The sequence below is a fragment of the Microtus oregoni genome, unplaced genomic scaffold (genome assembly GCF_018167655.1).
Source record: "Microtus oregoni isolate MIOR12 unplaced genomic scaffold, Mior012 000033F_ref0000390, whole genome shotgun sequence".
NCBI classification, from domain to species: domain Eukaryota; kingdom Metazoa; phylum Chordata; class Mammalia; order Rodentia; family Cricetidae; genus Microtus; species Microtus oregoni.
In genome coordinates, this window is record NW_024543092.1 from 10,288,131 (window position 1) to 10,307,940 (window position 19,810).

The 19,810-nt window shown below is 45.7% G+C and overlaps 1 protein-coding gene across 1 annotated transcript in view; it reads left to right on the forward strand.

Moving 5' to 3' along the window:
* The first annotated feature begins 1,362 nt into the window (after positions 1-1,362).
* The window catches only part of Ppp1r14c (protein phosphatase 1 regulatory inhibitor subunit 14C), a 96,498-nt gene continuing 78,050 nt past the window's right edge, over positions 1,363-19,810 (forward strand). The window contains exon 1 of the mRNA XM_041679951.1: positions 1,363-2,238. Within this exon, the coding sequence (XP_041535885.1) occupies positions 1,936-2,238 (303 nt within the window). The 5' untranslated portion in view covers positions 1,363-1,935. The remainder of the gene's footprint in view (positions 2,239-19,810) is intronic.

Below are 19,810 nucleotides of genomic sequence, written 5' to 3' on the forward strand. Positions count from 1 at the left end.
ATGCCTGATTGATCCAATAAAGAGCTGAATGGCCAATAGCTAGGCAGAAGAGGGATAGGCAAGGCTACTTGGCAGAGAGAATAAATAGGAAAAGATGTAGGTTCAAGAAAAGGGAGGAACAAGAAAAAAAGGAGAGGGGATGGAGGAGAGAATGGGGTACTTGCCTGGGGGCAAGAAGCCAGGCAGATGCCAGACAGACAGACTTAGAGAAGCAGAAAAAGTACGACACACAGAAGTAGCAAAGGTGATAAGCCCCAGGCAAAATGGTAGATAAAGAGAAACAGGTTGATTTAAGTTAGAGATAGTCAGAAACATGCCTAAGCTAGGCTGAGCATTCAAAACTAATAACAAGTCTCTGTCATATTTTGGGAGCTGCTTGGTGGCCCCAAAGAAACAGCCTGGTATAGGACACCCTCTCTAAGGTCCTTCCTTTGTGATTCTCAAGGCCTCATGGTGTCCTCCCAGTGAACCGCAGGCATGGGAGCCTGGGAAAATTCCCTCACATTCTCGCTGGAAAACCCCACATTGGAGAAACAAAGGCATCTTAGAACCGGGGTAGAACCGAAGAGCCAGTGGGTGATGCACAGCCTGACCCGCTGACCGTGGCTTCGTTTTCTGTCTTACAACGGAGAAGCCCACCTGGACATTTCTCCAGGGGAAACGGCTCAGAGGGAGCTGACATGGTGGCTTCTTTCCTTCTGAGAGCTTCTGGGAACCTTCACCAGCTTGTTTTTACAATCTTAACCGTTGATTACTTCTCTTTGAATGTCTTTGTGATTTCTCCCAGTTGTCCGAACAGAAATGAGTTGTTATGTACAACAGGAATATGTTAGTGTCTCCCTCTGATTTTATACACACACACACACACACACACACACACACACACACATGCGCGCGCGCTTGCTTTTCTGTTTATAATTCCACATCCCACCTCTTCGCCCTCAACCTTATAATAAGCTCATTCATTCGTAATTCTATTTGGTTGCATGATGTTTTTCAAGTAAGCTAGTCAATGCGGCTGCCTTCCTGAGCGGGGGAAAAAAAAGAGGTTGTTTAGAAATGGCCCTGGGAGGAAAGCTGTCTGAGCTGAGAACACAACAGTAGATTTTAAGCCCAGCTAACCCTGAAACGCTTGGGGTCCTGATGGCACTAGCCCCCCACCCTCTGGGCTGTTCAAACCTTTGATTCCCAGCTTAGGGTGAATCAAAGGCGCTTAGTAAGAAAAGGAAAAACCGGTCTGGGAATAATTTCTCAACCGTGGTGATTGCCTGATTGCACAAACATCGCCTCGTCAATTTTCTTACCAATCTGACAGAGGAAGTGGAATCCGTGGTGGCCATGGCGTGAATAGGAATGTGTGCTTGGAACAACCGGGTGGGGCCAGCCAAAGGAGAGGGGAAAAGACATTCCCTGTCATCCTGGAAGACCCTCGGGCCAGAGGACCTCGCAGCTCGATTTCCCACGACCTTTTACCCTGTGGGAAAGAGCTGACCCAGATTGTGGGAGTCCACAGATTTCGTGCTCCCCAGGACTGCGAAAGAAGCACAGTTCGAATCAGCAGAGCAAGAGACGAGGACACCCGTGTGCAAGACCGCCTCTCCCCTGCCATCCAGACAATCCATGCCAGTCTGCTCTCTGGACTACACAACCCAACACCTGCCGGTTCCCCCGGGACAGATTCTCCACCTCAGACGACTCTTGAACCGGGGGCGGTCTCTGGGGCTACAGCACCAGGGTCCTTGGAGGCGTCTTTAAGGCTGCGGTCCCGCCCTCATTGCCCGCCCTCCTCCCTCCTCCCTCCGCCTGGATCCAGCGGCCAGACTCGCGGAGCAGGTGCGGGCCCTCGTATGAGGCTGCCAGGGCCGCGGTGGTAGCGGCGCGGGGCGCTCGCCCGCCCCTTCTCCGGGCCACTCTCGGGCTCCGGCACTCGGGGACATGTCGGTGGTGACTGGCGGTGGCGAGGCGGCCGGCGGTGCCGGTGGCGGCGGTGCGCGCGTCTTCTTCCAGAGTCCCCGTGGTAGCACAGGCGGCAGCCCGGGATCCAGCAGCGGCTCGGGCTCCTCAAGGGAAGATTCGGCGCCAGTGGCCACAGTGGCCGCTGCCGGGCAGGTGCAACAGCAACAACGACGTCACCAGCAGGGAAAAGTGACAGTGAAATACGACCGTAAGGAGCTTCGGAAACGGTTGGTGCTGGAGGAATGGATCGTGGAGCAGCTGGGTCAGCTGTATGGCTGCGAGGTACTTGGACACTGGCTGGAGGGTTGGGTTCTCTTTCGCCCCTCTGTGCCCTCCCGGGAATTTTCAGTGGCTCCGACTCCCGCGTGTGCGTTGCTCTGGTTCTTGGGGACCAAACCCCAGAGCGGGTCACTGCGCGATCTCTCTTCTCCTGGGTGCTGGGGCGCAGCACTTGGGACTCCTCTACTTGGGTTCAGCAGCCTAGTACCCGGAGAGCTGCGGGCTCCCTTGATGGCGTGGGAAGAGGGTTGGGTCTCGAGAAGCCCAGGGTTTTCCTCCGAGTTTTCAGCGCTTGTCTGCACAGCCCTAACTACACCCAGTGGCACTCGGAGTGCCTCGCCTTGACTGCACCCTAGTAGAGACTGGGGAAAGGAGAGCCTTTAGTGAGTGCCCTGATGCGGGGTAGCCCGGATTTCTGTGGGAATGAAGAGAAAGAACCTTAAGAAGCTTATGGAGAGGAGAAGTTCTGGGGGTCTCAGAGTCCTTTGTGAATCCAACGCTCTCTCTCTTTTTCAGCCTCCCACCTCCCCTGCTCGTGAGTCCTCAAGGCTCTTCCCCAAGCTGCTCAGGTTGAGCTTTGTTGTGGCTACTTTGCCCAAGCTGCGTGCTCAGGGTAGCCAAGCTCTTCCCAACAGCCCCCGGTACCCCATAGTTCAGGGTGTGAGGTCATGCACAGGTCTGACACACATACATTTGATGTAGGGAGAAAAATGACCAAGGCCAAATGATTTCCCAAGAGTCATTAGCAACAGGGGTTCTCAGTGAAGTGTTCTACTTCGGTTAGCCTAGTAGAGTTTGGAAGGCATAAAAACAAGCGTGGAGGAGATTAATTATTAAGAATGTGGTTTCCAAGTTAAAGCTAGATTTGCGTTCTTGTAACTGGTAGGCTCTTGGACAAAAATGAAAGCCAGATGAGCTCGCTGACTTTACCATCATTTACCGTGTGGCCATCCTGTTTTCACATATTTTATGGCCTATTGTGAACACATATTTTCTTTAGCACTCATATTGCACAAGGCAACAGCATTCTCCATGCTGGCTACCGATGAATGATTGCAATATAATGAAGTTTGACTGTATAAACAATAAGCTTGTAAAAATTATTTTTCTGGTCTAGCTTTCACGAAAGCCCATTTAGTTACTTAAGGAAAAATTGGCCAAATTGGACAAGATCGTGGGTTTTTAAAATAGGGAGTTGGTGAAACTCCTTAGAGAAAAGATGTGTTTGATTGTGATGGAATTCTTGCTGGGTGAATGGATGTGTTCAGTCAGGCCTCTGTAGAATACAATTAATTTTCCTTTATTTCCTGTTGAGTTTTGTATCCTTGGTTAGGTTTGGAGAAGACTTGAGTTACTAGAGGAACTGTTGTGAGTTTAGCAATGCTTCATTAGAGATACCTTGGGAAAGGAGAAGCGTTCTACCTGCTTAGCCCAACAAATAATACATTCTGCAAATTCTTCAGAGTAGTTGGTGGTGGCTGCTGCTGGTGTAAGTTCGAATGTTCACCGCATTGAATGTGTAGTTTAGACCAGTATTTCCAAGGGGTAAATATGACCTTGACTCTTTCCTTTGGAGGTTTTAGGCCTTACAACTAGAGTGTGTGTGAAATTCTGTAAGATTAGTCTGCACATATTTCAGTGTGTCCGTATTTCCCTTCAACTCTGTCAGTCGTTGGAGGCTGGAGGGACAGAAGTCAATCAGAGAGTGTAAGCAGTTAGAGGGTACCGTAATGATGGGGACCCTGCTAACTAATAAAGAAACATGTAGGGTACTACACAACCGTAGTGGACCTTTTCCCATCTCTTTCTCCACTGAGGGGCTCTGTTTTGAGTGGGAGTTTCTCACCGCTTCCTTGGCTTCATGATGAGAACCCTGACTTGTAGCTTTGAACCCTATGAATATGAAGACTAGGAAGTATTACTTTAGTATTTAAAACTGGAAATGGTCATGTCTTTCAAATGCTTAGTGGCACAGCAAGCCAGTTGGCTAGACGTCGAGCTTCATACCAGCAAGAGGCCTGCGTTATCTGCTGAGCTGGGCAGTAAAGAACGCATATTTAATTTTAGAAGGACTTGTACCAGACATATCGGCAGTTAGATGAGCTGTCCTTTTGAGGGTGGGAAACAATTTTCCTTTGCAAACCATAAAACAAAACATTTGAAGCTAGACAGGAAAGGGGAAGAAGCAACACATAGGCCTGGCTGAGATTTTTACATAGAATTTCCAGGAGGCAGGCAACTTTGTTTGGTGATTAGTGGAGTGGAGGTGTAGAGAGCCCTTGTTTGGTCCTAGGAGCTGTTTGAGCCACTTGGCATGCACCAGTTCATTTCCTGGTCACGGCACTCCTAAGATGAGAGGGCTCTTGCTGTCATTGTCTTGACAAATAAGGAAACCAGCTTGGGAAAGGCTAAGAGGCTTGAACAGGCTCACATAGGTGGGAGTGTCTTGGGAGAGGGGCAGTGTGACCGCCATGTAACTATGGGCCCAGCTGTAGCTGCACAAAACGGATGACTCACAGAGGTCATGTCTCGGTGTCTCAATATTGGGAACGCTATGTATTTAAGCTAATAGGTGTGACTGTAAATGTGTTCTACCCGTCTACTTTGATAACTGCATCCTTATCATGAATTAATCGCAAGGCTAAGTGTGGGATGTTGAGTTCTCACATGCCCCCGAGCATTCTGAGTTGGAATAGAATTGAGAAAAATCTTCCCAAGGCACTCTTTTGGTGCCCCCCCCCCCGGGACAGTCCTGGCTGGTGGAGGGCATTTGGCCACATGTACTGCTAGGCTTTCCTTCCAACACGTGGGCTCTGGGGGCTCAGACTTGATGGTGTGTGCCTCTACCAACTCAGCCATCCCTTCAGTCTGTGTCTGGGATTTGTACACATCTTCTTTTCTTCCTGTGCCCATGCCTCTGGCTCATGCCCATCCAGGTGGAGCTTGTTCTTGCTCCGAAAGCTTCTTGACAATAGATGATGGAATTCTGGTCAATTGGAGCATAAGCTAAAATTATTTCGAGGCCCATTTGGCATGGAAGGAGTCGAGTTCAGGACTAGGCCCCTTCTCACCCAGTCCAAGAGACTTGTGTTCATAGATAAACATGGTCATTAAATCCTGTAGTGATGGGTTATGTGCTTACAGCTCTTTTTTTTTATCTTGTGAGAAAGCTTACACAGTGAGATTTTGAGGTAGGAATCTGATTGTAACAGAACTGCTAGGTTAAATCTGCATCCATATGTAAGGAATTCTGTTTTAAGGCATTCTTGCTATCTTCCAAACTGTTTTTTTTAAGAGACTTGAAATCTGGCATAATGTCTACACTGACAAGTGTTCCAAGACGGTTTGCAGGGTAAATCCTGTCATTTTCTTCCAAGCTTTCCCAGCCTCAAGGTGACGTCTGCATTTCTAATTTTGCAATTCGGTTTGCTTTGGAAATTAAAATCTGTTGCTAAGTGCAAATCATTGGGATGGCAGCATACCTTAGCCATGAACATTCTCCAATGCTGGCTCATCCTCCACATTTGACGTCTTTTTGCTTTTTGAAAGTGGTCTTCTGACTTATTGGCCCCTCCAACATTGGTGTTTCAGGCATGTGGAGCCACGCCCAGTTTTTCACCTGGGTGCTACGGATCTGAAATCAGGTCTTCCTGCTTGCTGAGCAAGGGAGCCAACTCTTCAAACTCCAAGTCTTTACTTTTTAGTTGACTTATGGACCTATGATTATTAGTGTTCTAAGATCATACTACAAAATCATACTATTGTTTTTTCTTAATTTGTTATTCTTCTGTGTGTGTGTGTGTGTGCGTGCGTGCGTGCGTGAGAGAGAGAGAGAGAGAGGGAAACAGAGACAGAGAGAATAGATGCACATATGTCATAGCACCCATATGAAGGGTCAGTGGACAACTCACAGGAGTCAGTTTTCTGCTTCTACCACAGGTCCTGGGAATTGAATATTGAATCCAGGCAGTCAGATTTGAACCACAGCACTGTTACCCACTGAGTAATCTTGCTAGTCCCATCCTATTATTTATTTATTTATTTATTCATTCATTTGTATTTTCGAGACAGGGTTTCTCTGTAGCTTTTGGTTCCTGTCCTGGAACTAGCTCTTCTAGACCAGGCTGGCCTCGAACTCACAGAGATCCTCCTGCCTCTGCCTCCCGAGTGCTGGGATTAAAGGCATGTGCCACCACCGCCTGGCTCCATCCTATTATTTTTAAAAAATTAAAAAACATCGTTATTCACATAGGTGTGCCAATTGTACAGATTACCATGTTTCACTGTGACCTTTCTGTATTTGGGCAGATCATGTCTTATGGCCCTGTGTGGCCTACAGGGCACAGTCTCTCAGTGGGTTCAGTCTCATGTTCAGAAGAGAGCTCTCATTTTCTGCATTAAGTCCTTGTTTTGAGCATACCTCTCTGCTCGCCAGCATCGAGTTAGCCTGCCTTGCTTCAGCTTTGGCATCGCAGCTGGGAGATAAAGCTGCTACCTAGAACTCAGCCTGTGGGACATGTGCTGAATTCCTGCTTCTCGGGTATTTAGGAATGGACTTTAAAGCTTTATTATTTCTTTAATCACCATAAATGCAACCTACAGAGAGTAGTACTAAGGTGTGGAGATCTCTGTAACCTTCACAGGTAGTGGAGAGATAAGCTGAGGGAGGCAGGAAGGCAGTCGGTTCATCGCGACTCAATAGTTGATGCTGGTTCAGATTCTGAGAGTCTGACCACAACTGGTTTATTTTAGGCATATTTAATCAAGAATCAATTTGTCAAAAATTATTCTGGTGATGATTAACTTAATGTCCTGCACACAACAAAGTATACATGGGTCTTCTTGAGGAACAAAGTAAGCTAAAACAGAGGTCAGACATGGCTACATTGAACCTCTTTGCAAAGTCCATAAAGACAGGTTCTAGATATCAACTGAGAAAAAATGGGTTTGCAATTTACTGGGAAAAAATAAATTTATGTTAAGTGTCTGGAGGAGGCTATAGTGCTAGCTCCAGCCACACAGATATCGCACGGGTCACAGGTCATGGGGCTAGAAAGTTCGTCCACTCCAGCCTTCCCTGTGGAAAACAGACTTTTCATTCCCTCCCTTGAAGGAACAACTCTGTGTGTAACATTCCAGGTTCCCCTAGTGCATATCTGTAAGCACAAAGACCTTCAGGCCCTTAGTACAAAAGAATAAATTAAATAGACAAAAAAAAAGTAAGCAGAGAAAAACAAAATAACAAAAGCAAAACAAAAAACCAACACTATGGATAAAAGAATTCTGAATTTCCAACGTAAGAAAAGAAAGACACACTTAGCCTCCTATAGGAGGCAAACTCACTGGAGTGTCTTGTGAGGTTGTTTCCAGAGAGATTTAACAGATGGTGGGAAGACTCAGTGTGAACCTGGACATCTAGGGTCCTGGACTGAATAAAGAGCAGAAAGTGATGGGAATGCCAGCATTCACCTTTCTCTTCTCTCTAACTCAGCAGCACTGAGACCAGTCACTTCATCACTCTGTATTACCACCACAGTGGACTGTGCTTCCTCAAACCGTGAGCCAGAGTAAGCCCAAAGTTGCTTTTAGTCAAATATTTTGTTGCAGTAGTGGGCAAAGTAATAATCCCACCTCCCTTTAGAGGTATGATAAATAGGGGGAGCTGAGGTTAGGAACTTGTACTCTATAGCTGGATTAGCTTGCGTTTTTATTGTTGTCCCTCATTTACCAATGGGGTATGAGATTAGACAATTCCTTTGATCTCTTGAGTCTCCTTTTTCGCCCCTCTGTGTTGTAGGAATCATACTTGTTGCAGGCCTGCCTGGAGATCAGAGAGAAAAACAACCCCACTGGCCAGTCTTACAGACCAGGCAGTGGTAACACGCACCTTTAATCCCAGTAACCACACTAGTTGCATAGAAATTGGGTGGTGCTGGTCTTTAATCCCAGTGGTGCATGCCTTTAATCTCAGCCCTAGACATGATTATAAAAATGGGAGTAGACAGCTCTCAGGCTCAGGCTCAGTCTCATTCTGAGATTCTTGGATGCAGGATCACCAATTCAGACTGAGGTATAGGTAAGAGCCAATGACTGGCTCTTTTGTTTTCCTGATCTTCAGGTTGAACCCCAACTTCTCTCTCTTGAGTTTTTATTATTCGCGCTTCACCTGGCTGACAAAACATCAAGGATAGTATAATAGTTGGTATGTCTTTGTTGTTTTTGTTGGCTTTCTAACTGGCCACTAACCCTTGCTGACTCTTTGTGATATGGAGAAAGTGGACTGGGAGTCAGGAAACAAGGTGCTGGTGTCAATCAAATGTTAAGCTTTGGGGAAGCATATCTGCATCCACTGTAGATAGAAGGCTTGTCTGTTGTTTCAGCTGAACATAAGCAAATATGTTCTAGGGTCTTCCTGATCTTAGATAATTCAGTGGATTTAACTATTTGAAAACAAGAGCCATGTTACTTTTCATTGTGCTTGTCTCTAGTAGGGCACGGTTCCTGAACTTTTAAGGATTAGTTTGGATGAAGGAAAACGGACTAACCAGAAAGTGCTAAGAAAGTCTACTTGCTGGTTGTGTGTCAATTTGACACAAACTAGAGCCATCAGAGAGAAAGGAGCCTCAGTTGAAGAAATTCTTCCATGAAATCTAGCTGTAAGGCATTTTCTCAATTAGTGATCAATGTGGGGAGGTCCCAACCACCAGCCCATGATTCATGGTGCCATCCCTAGGCTGGTGGTCCTGGGTTCTATAAGAAAGCAGACTAAGCAAGCCATGGGGAGCAAGCCAGTAAGCAGCACTCCTCCCTGGCTTCTGTATCAGCTTCTGTCTCAGGGATCCTGCCCTGTTTGAGTTCCTGTCCTGACTTCCTTCAGTGACTGATGAACAGCAATGTCGAAGTATAAGCCAAATAAACCCTTTGCTCTCCAACTTGCTTTTGGTCATGGTGTTTCATCACAGCAATAGAAACCCTAACAAAGACAGAGAGTCATGGTGTTTTAGGATTAGAATTAGCTAGCAATGTTTATTGTAGATGCAGTAAAGAAAGAAAAGTCCATCTATTTTGTTACTGTAACTTTTATCTTATCTTGGATCCTTATTGTTGTATCTTGGCGTTGTTGAATATATGCCTACTTCATGGCTCCAAACAGCTATATCAAGGAGGCCGTGATGGATAATGGCTGTGTACATTTCAACTGAGGGAGTGCTTTAGAAAAGCCAACCTTTCATGGGTCTCCAGACTGCTCTCAGGTGACCCTGCCATGCTACTCTGCCAGGCCCATTGATGATGTGTGTTTGCTTCTGATGTTGTCTATCCTTGTCTCAGTCTGCACACAACCTGGCCTAGCCCTGGAGTGAGGGAAGTGAGTGCTACATTTTTTTGAATTTTATTTTCTGTGCTTTCTCTGCATGGCTTCATTTTATCCCCTGTCCCTCGCTACTCTCTCTTATTTCCTGCACTTGGGTATTTCAAGCTTTGGCAGACTTTTAAGGCTCTTGTTATCTCCTCCTTTCTCCACTGGTGTCTTCTTAGCTGGTGTCCCAGGAGGCTGCTCTAGGCACACCTCTCCACTGACTATGTTCCCTCTGTGTCTGTGTTGTCAGAGCCTGTTTTTCTATCCACACTTTCAATCTCACTAGCCTGTAAATTGAAATCTTTCTCCTCTGTTTAAAGTAGCTACCGCCATTTTGTTTTTTTACCCAAACCAGCACTTCTCATTTTCTGCCAAGTACCCTGGGTACCATCCTATCTTTTCCTTTTCTTTTCTATTTTTTCCCAGGTCTTTCTCCACCCACGAGACATACTTCTTTCGGCCACAGAAAAAATGATGTCAGATCCCACCACCACTGGTTTAAGGACCGCCTTCTGTCTTAGTCAAGTGGCTTTGCTTACTACTGACTTTGATTTGACCTCTAACAGTATAGGCAGCCTGTGTTCCTTTTGAAGTTCTCCCTTGTCCCTGAGCATCTTAAGTCAGCGCTGCACCCTCCCCCCAGGAGATTCATCCCCTCACTCTCATTGAGTTCCCATTCCCAGATCTGCCTCCACGATGACACCTCTCAGGGCCCATCTCCAGCCCCCGCTCACCTCCTTTTCTGCCTCTTTCATTTGTGCATAGTCTTTCTGGGTGATGTAACTCTCCCTACCAGTGCCTCCAGTTGATGTCCGTCTGTTGACAACTTCTAAATCTGTCTTTTTTAGCCTGAATTCCAGGCATCTGCAAGGCACTTTGAAATGGACATCTTCCCTAGATGCCTCAAGGGAGGCTCATGGCCAGCTGTCTGTGAGGGCGTTGCTTATGTTCTTCTACAAATTTGCTCTTCTTCCTCAGTTCCCTCTGGGTATTCATAGTCATTCCAGGAAAATATGTGGCATCCTTATCGATGGCATCTCCCTAGCCTGGCACACCCAGTAGTCCCAAAGTCTTGTTGGTGCTTGTTGCTCAGATTGGTTGTGTCTAGTTTTCCTGACTTCTCCCAGCTACCATTGAAGTCCAGTACCTTTTCATTTGTCGCTTGCTTTACAGCAAGGGCCACTCATTGCCTTTAAAGGACCAGTACTCCTGCAGCCATCAGCACCCCTGACCACAGCTGCATCTGTTACTACTGCTTCTGCCATTAATCCATATCTCAGGAGACTCATCCATTTCATTTCTCAGTTCTCTCCATAATTCTATGAATTGTATATGTGGGGGAATATTGGATATTGTCTTCCTTCTTCCTTTTATAGTGAAGAAACTGAGATCAGAGGTGTCATTTGTCCTTGTTCAGCGCCATACTCATTCCTAAGTCACTTAGCCAGGATGCTGCCATTGCTCCTGACATATGAATGCACGAAGTTCTTACTGATTTCCCATCGCTAAAGAGGAACTGAAGAGGCCAAGGTGCAGTGTGCTTGAGCCACGGGCCATGGTCCTGGGGACATGGTTTCCTTCACCTTTGCCTCCAGCCCTCTGCCTCTGTGTCTTAATGCTTTGGAAAAGCCAGCTCCAGAAGCTTGGTTGTTTTCTAGAATACGAATAGAAAATTTGTATCCCTCTCTCCCCTGGCCTCTTAGGGTGGAGCAACCCAGGGCTCAGAGATCTATCCTATTCGCTTCTCTGGAGTTGTCTGTGGAGCTGTTCACTTCCTGCCTCACACCAGGCTGCTCTTTTCAGGCTCTCCATACAGGTCATCAGGAAGTCCGTTGGCCAGAATCATATGTCCCCACTTCCTTCATGTTACACGTTGCTTTCGCCTTGTTTCAAATAGACACAGGCAGTTTCTCCTCCAGGAAGCCACTCTATCCCATCTTCCCAGGAGGCTGGCTGATAGGTCTTTCTAGGCAGCCTATCTAGGCATTTCTAGACAGCCCTCTCTACTATCCTATCCTAGGCCTTTCTAGGTAGCCCTCTCTACTATCCTAGGCCTTTCTAGGCGGCCCTCTCTACTATCCTAGGCCTTTATAGGCAGTCCTCTCTACTATCTTAGGCCCTTCTAGACCGCACTCTCTACTATGCTAGGCCTTTCTAGGCAGCCCTCTCTACTATCCTAGGCCTTTCTAGGCAGCCCTCTCTACTATGCTAGGCCTTTATAGGCAGTCCTCTCTACTATCCTATCCCCTGCCTTGCCACACCTTTGTAAGGATGGACTCTTGTACTGTCTGTAGCTCCAATGATTCACCCTCTTGGCTGCTCCTAGGTGTCCCTGCTATGGCGTAACCATGTTTCTTTGACACCAGTTCCTAATTAGAAATGTTTATCTCTAAAATGATAGTATTCGGACATGGGGCTTTAGGGAGATGACTGTGCTCCATAAGATCATGAGAGTACAGCTCCTTTGGTGGTCTTAGTGCTCCTATAGAGGGATGAAGAGAACAGAGCTCTCTCTCTCTCTCTCTCTCTCTCTCTCTCTCTCTCTCTCTCTCTCCCTTCCCCTTCATCTAGTTTACTAGTGCCTCATTGCTATGTCTTAGAAGAGGTCTCTCAGTGGGAAGCTGTCATGCTGACACTCTCTTAGATTTCTGGCTTCCGACAGCGGGAGAGGTGAAGGGCCGCTGTCTAGTCCTAGTCCGTGGGCTTGTGCTGTAGCAGTCAGACTTGGCCCCCGAATGTCCCATATCTGACAGTGGAGTGAGACAGGTCGAAATTGACCCTTCAGAGCCGCAGCGGCATTTCTCAGCTTAGTTGCATACTCTAAATTAACTCCATTGATTTCATGTTGCTGTGCCTGCTCTTTCATTGTTGATTTGAAGTCAAGGCTCTTTTTGCTTGACTGCAAATTATAACTGTGTGTTCCTTTGAACCTGGGAGCTGAAGGAAGTTGCCCCAAATAAAGGACAGATTCATGGGCGAGGGGAGGGGGGATAAAAGTCTTCGGAGGAGGCAACCACAGGTCAGCATGGCCTCCTCTGTCATTTGGAGATCTTGGTATTCATGAGGACACTGTCCTATAGCATTGGAACACCAACGGTTGGATGGTGCTCTGATGGGATAAGCACCTGACATCTGCAAAGGCAGACTCAGAGCGATGGGCTCACTCAGGTCTCCACCAAGCTCAGAATGATGGCCCTGGTTTCTGACTCCCCTGAAAAGTCCAGGCCAATAAACTCCCACCATGGTTTTCTTATTCAGCACTGATGCTTTTGGAGACCTGTTCCAGTGAGACAAAAGCATATTCTAGTCTCAAAGTATTGTTTTCATGATGGAAGGGGGAAATGAAGAAAATGGGGCTTTTCTTTTTTATAGAACTCCTTTATGGCAAATATGGAATGAATTGTGGAGGGCACATGATTCCTTCCTCCCTCCCTCCCTCCTTCTCTCCCCTCCTCCCTTCTTTCCTTCCTTCCTTCTTTCCTCCCTCCCTTCCTTCTTTCCTCCCTTCCTTCTTTCTTCTTTTCCTTCCTCCCTCCTTTCCTCCCTTCCTTCCTCCCTCCCTCCCTTCCTACTTCCTTCCCTCTGTCTTTGCTTCCTTCATCCATTCACCAATTCATTCATTCAGGAGATGATTACATAGGTCAAAGGGGAGGGATGGATTTAATACTTTTCTTGTTCCTGTGACCAAATAGCCAAGAAACAGCAACTTAAGGAAGGGAGGCTTACAGTTTAGGGAAAACAGTCCATCGTGGAGGGGAAGGGATGGCAGTAGGTGACACCATTGGTATCAGGAGTATGCAGCTAGAAAATCTTACATCTTTGGACAGGAAGCAGAGGATGGACAGAAGTGGAGCCTATATAACCTCAAAGCCCACTCTTGAGTGACTCACTTCCTCCCATGAGGCTCCCCCTCCTAAAAGTGCTGAAACCTTCCAAAATAGTGCCACCATCCTGGGACCATGTGCTCAAGCCTCCCACCACAGAGAGAATGAGAAGGCATCATCCTTCTCAGACACATAAGGGCAAAGGTGAGGTTGTCAAGAAGCCATTATAGAAGAAGGAAAAAGTTCTGGATGGTTGGTAGCATATGACATCAGAACCTATGTCTGTTCCCTGTGTGTCAATGAATTTGTTAATACATTTATTCAGATCATCATGTCTGTTCGTAACCTCTTCCTTCAGCCCCAGTCAGTTTTCCAGGGAGGATATGACAAGCTCATTGAAGTTATAATACAAATAACCTGAACTGATTTAATTACCTTTTACTTTTGTGGGAAGTGTTGGGTCTCAGGGAAGAGAAAGTGAGCTGTCACATGACTTTGTGGATGAGTGCAGTGCACCAGGGCAGGATGTGTTCCTCGTGGGCTGTGGAAATCTCCCTGGCATCTCTGACATCAAATCAGGCTTGCTCACTTTCCCATGATGCAGTGGGAAGGGCCCTGGATGCCTGAACTCGCTTCTAGGCAGGCTGTGGTTTATCAGCCTATACCCTTGAAAAATTATTTTTGCCACTGGGTTTTATTTTCAAGTTTTCTTTCCTCATGTGAAAACACAAGAAACAGAAAAACAAAACGAGGGAGACCTGTGTTTTTGCAGCTCTGAACTTTAGAGATTTTTTTCTAGAAAGCTTGATGTGCACCTCAGAAAATGAAGTTTATTACGGAGTGGCGATTTCTAAAGCAGAGAAATGAGAGCCAGAGACTCTGGTAGAGTAGCTCACCAAACAGCCAGTCATCCGATGCAGCCTCCAGTCTGAGTGGGAGCAAAGCTGTCCTGCCCTGGGCACCGTGTCTCAGTGAGGATGAGTGTGCACGTGTGTGTGTGTGCGTGCGTGTGCGTGTGTGTGTGCGTGTGTGTGTGTGTGCATGTGTGTGCGTGCGTGCGCGTGCGTGCGTGTGTGTGTGTGTGTGTGTGTGTGTGTGTGTGTGACAGAGAGCAACAGAAAGACAGAGACAGACAGTGAGAAACAGACACACAGAAAGAGTGAGCTATAGGCACACGTAAAGGTCAGTTTTACGCACAGTGTCTCAGGTGCTGCCCACTTTGTCTTTTGAGACAAGGTTTCTCAGTGGCCTGAAACTCTCCTGTGAGGGAGGCCAGCTGGCCACTGAGCCCCAGGGAATCACCCTTTTCTCCTCCCCAGTGTGGGGATTACAATATACCCCCGCCACATCCAGCTGTTTACAAGGGTTCTCGGGATCAAACTTGGGACCTTATGCTTGTGTGGCAAGCATTTTGCTTACTGGTTTATCTCGCTAGACCCATTGAAAATTGTTTTAAAATGATATTTCTTTCTCCAAAAAATAAATTTCTCAATTATCAGCTTTTGAGTTAAAATTGAAGTCTGACAGTATAGACATTAAGCATCACCCTTATTACATTTTTTTTTGCATTTAATTGGGTTGACCTTTAAGAAAAGCAACATATTTGGCATAAATATTTTAGGCCTATAGCTTACAATACTGGCCGTCAGCAGTGGCCTTCCCTGTATTATTGTCCTTTACCTTGTTAGCTCACAGTGCAGTAATGATGGCATTTGTTTTAAGTTAAGATTGAGTTAAGATTAAAAAATGAGTTTCAGAGAAAGAAAAATCACAAAAAGCTTGAGCAATAAAAATTCAAAAGGTAAAATGTACAAGATTTGTGCTGGGGAATTTTATAGTTATTTTTAGAATTAATATGACAGGATGACACAAAGAAATTAAGGCTTTATTGTGGTTATTGTGATGGACTTGGAAAAAAAATGGCCCCCATAGGCTCATATATTGAATGCTTGGTCTCTATGGAGCGGCACTATTTGGAAGTGTAACCTTGTTGTGGTAGGTGTAGCCTTGTTGGAAGAAGTGTGTCACTGGGGATGGACTTTGGGGTTCTAGGTACTGAAGCCAGGTCCAGTCAGTCTCTCTCTCTCTCTCTCTCTGTCAGTCTCTCTCTCTCTGTCAGTCTCTCTCTCTCTCTCTCTCTCTCTGTCTCTGTCAGTCTCTCTCTCTCTCTCTCTCTCTGTCTCTGTCAGTCTCTCTCTCTCTCTCTCTCTCTCTCTCTCTCTCTCTCTCTCTCTCTTCCTGCTGCCTGTCATCCGGGTATAGAACTCTTGGTTACCTGTCCAGAACCGTGTCTGCCAGCTTGCTGTCATGTTTCCTGTCATGCCAGTAATGGAGTAAACCTCTGAGTCTGTTAGGCAGTCCTAACTGAATGTTTTCCTTTAAAAGAATTGCCATGGTCATGTCGCCTCTTCACAGCAATAGAAACCCCGACTAAGGCAGTTATGGAAGGATGTGAGAAGCAGGAGTTGTTACTTTTATGTACTTGTGTGCTTACTTTGTATAATGATGGTATCCTGAATTATCATCAGATAATATCACCCAGCCCCTACCAGAATGGTAGAATGCAAGTAGTTACCCCATTTCTAAGATGAGACAACAAAGCTCAAAGAACCCTCATGACATGTACAAGCTTAATCGGGCCAAGGAAAGGGGAAGCAAAGGGCAAGCATGGCCCCGGCGACTGTGGATCTCAGCTTCACTCTCATACCCCTGATAGGGCCATGAATGCTAGCATGTCTGACCCCTCCACCAGGCAAGTGGTGCTATATGTCTGATACACTTTCCAAAGGGCTTTGTCTATTTGTTGAACTATGGATGGGATTCTGTCATTTCTTTGATGAACCATTTCAACAATTTCTTTAGGAAAAATATTTGCTCTGGACACCAGAATGAGAAAATGGATTACTTCTTTGATGACCAGTTTGCACACCAGTAACTAGCAACAGATCCTATGCTTTCCGTCTACCTAGTTGGACAAAATTGGCTATAGGTCCAGTCTAGTTTGCGGTTTAAAGCTAGAAGCTCACTTCTGTCGTTATTATTGTTATGGTTGTGATTTCAGTGTCGGTGACCAAATCCAGGCCATTCCTGCGCTACTCATGCGCTTTCCCACCGAACTACATCGTCAGCCCCCTGGAGACTCACTGTGAGTAAGCCCCAGGTTATAGCAAGTGTTCTACCCTTCATGCCTGAAAGTACAAGATACTATCTTTGATGGACAGAAAGAAAGACATTGTTTCTCTAAATAAAATGCGAAAATCCCTTAACTTGCTTGCTGATATTAGTGGGGACTTTTGTTCAGGTCCTTAGCTGTGGCCAATGATCTATTAATTTCCTTCTCTTAAATTTTATGCGTGTGTGTTACGGGTGTAATTGTCACTTCATTTCTGCTCATATTAATGGAATTAAATCTGTTTAAGGCAAGGTAAGGTGCAGAGTCTTCAGACTGGCACACACACACACAGACAGAGGTTTTCCTGCCAAGTTCCCATGAGCAAATACGCTACGATTCTAATTAGTCGGCTGAATTCTTATGTTTTCACTGGGTGGGGCAGTTCCCTGACAAGTCAAAAGCAAATGAGTCATTGACTTGGTGCTAAAACATGACTACGCTTGCTACAATGAAAGCATCCTACAAATAGCACAAGTCCAAGAACAGCATGGAGCGTCTCTGGTAGACAAGTGCCTTTTGTTCAGCTAGAATAATCCGTGTCTTCATCGGACTTCAGGAGGCTAAGAACTGAGCAATCTCATAACAGAAACAGTTTACATGGGCAGATGTCTAGCGAATGAAACCTGTCCGGTTTTGGACAAGCCGTCACCTTATCTTGCCCCAGACTCTGAAAACAGTGCCTGGTCAGACTTCAGTGCTCTGAAATATGCCCATGTTAAACTTGGAGATGGATGAATGGTGGACTGTGGCCGATGAGTGAGCCGACCTGAAGTTCGGTTAATGCTTCGCTCTACAACTGAACAAGTGAGGAACGGCTTTTGTGCTGATAAGATGTTGTAAACTGGGAAGGGAGGTGAAGAGATCTAAGATCCCCTGAGTGGTGAGTCAGAAACTCTCGTGTTAGTCATTGCACTGGGACATTGCCACACTGCTATCTGTACACCATGGGTGCAAGGCTTAGGGAGAAGGGCTATGTGTGCACCCAGCCTTCCTCCCCAGACCTTTATCTAGGTCATATCTGCCTCCCTCTGGCCCAACTTTATAACACTGAGACTAAAAAGTCTTCAGTATTTGGCCTCTTGCTATTGGTGTGACATAGTTTTCTATTGCAAAGCTCCATTGGTCACCACCACAGTTTTATGTGACTCTTGTAGCGGCTTTGCCTTCTAAGATGGACTGGTCCACCCACCCCCATCCTCCTTAGCTTCTTGAGGGGCTACAAATCCCTCTTCTTGGCCTTCCCCTTTAAATGTTCTAGTCTTCTCAGAGATTACCTTAAAACAAAATAAATACTGAAACCATCCCAAGTAAAGAAAAAGAGAAAAAAAAATGAGGTCCTTGGACTCCCCACAGGGCAGGGAACCCTGACTGCTCTTCAGGCTGAGAGAGGGGGAGTTGATTGGGGGAGGAGGAAGGAAATGGGAGATGGTAGTGGGGAAGAGACAGAAATCTTTAATAAATAAATAAATAATAATAAAAAAGAAAAAGAAAAGCTCAGTGCATAAATGAAATCACTGCTAGCAGCATCTACTGGTCTTCATCACACCTGATGCTGTTTTGTTAAAGAATGTATTTAAATTAAAGTTCTATTATTTGACCAATGAGGAAGCAGAGCCTTATGAAGTCTTTTTGTGTTATTCTGTTTTGACATTTTTATAGAATATACTGAGTTCAGTTACATAGAGTAATAATCTGTATATCAAAAGGGAAAATCCTGATTGGTTTCCTTCAGGGAATTACCTTCTCAAAGCATCTACATATGTAAATCATAAATGATTTGGGTATGTTTTATGTGTGTCTAGAAAAGATCCAGAGCAACATATAAAAACATTAATTGTCCTTTTTAGTATCTGGAGGGGTAATTTTAATTTTGCTTATGTTTTGTGTGATAAATGTGTATAGCTATTTTATATAGGAAGAACCTGGAGGTTATTTTGAAAACGTAGGTGGCCTAAATAGCCTACTCTCTATGTAGTCAGAGGTAAGAAAGAGCATGGCTTTATGCTGTGCTGACACTGGATCAGAATATCAAAGCCTGGATACTTTGCAAATAGTAGAAGGTTGTTTGGGTCACATTCTGGAGGAGGGGTGGTTCAAGGGTATGGCGCTGGGGGGCTGGCATCAGGGAGAGAGTCTTCGAAATGTGGGATAGTATGTTGGAAGGGTAAATGAGAGAGAGAGAGAGAGAGAGAGAGAGAGAGAGAGAGAGAGAGAGATTGGGCTAAGCAACCACAACCTTTCTATTAGAAATTCCGTGTAAGTAAACCTTCCCTGGAGTAATAGCATTGGTGAAGTCAGAATCCTCATTACCTCACTGGCCCTCTGAGGTTCTGCTTCAGAATCCAGCTACAAAGGTAGTTAATTCAGCAGGCATGATGGAGGGACTTGGGAATCATAGCTACGACATGCTTAGAATAACTCAAGGCTGGAGCAAAGAGGCCCCTTAGGGCTGTGTTTTGGCATCTTCTCTTTTTGAAGAAGATAAAAAATTCAATTGTAAATATTTACAAAAAAAAAAATAAGCTAGCCTATTTATTCAAATCAGTTACTCCATATCTTCAGAATGGGCACCTAAAACACTGTCGGATGTTTGGTATGTGTGGAAAGACAGAGAGGCAGGCAGATGACCCTCCACTTGTGGGTGGGAGCCCTGACCCTCCCACCTCCTCCAAGTGTGCTTAGGAGGATAGCCCCATCCATAGATTGGTTTTTGAAAATGCTCATTATAAAGTTTCTGTTTAAAAAAAAAAAAAACAAAATAACAGCAAAAGCCCATTTGGGGATTCATGTTGTCTGTCTAGTGGATCCTGGACTTATCTATAGACAACAGACCCTGTTGTCAGAAATAAGCACGGCGAGTGTGTCCTCCTACCCAGGAGTTGCCCTTTACACTGCTTTATGTGTTACTATTTCTCACTCCGTCCTTTACCCCTTCAGTTGGCTCATTCATTCTGCATCCTTGAACATCCTTTGTTCCAAGGCATGGATGCTCTCTCTTCTGTGTCTTAGTGGTTTGCTTTCTACATTTAGATCTATAGTCCACAGGGCACTGGTTTTGTATATGATGTGACATGTGGATTAAGATTGAATGTGTCCTCCGTGGACATTTATTGACCCAGCACCATTCATTGTAAAGATGCTGCTCTTCCAATGCTGTCGCCATATGTCAGAGGATGATGCCATGTGTGTGTAGGACTGAATGCTTGTGCTTTCCCTCCCCAG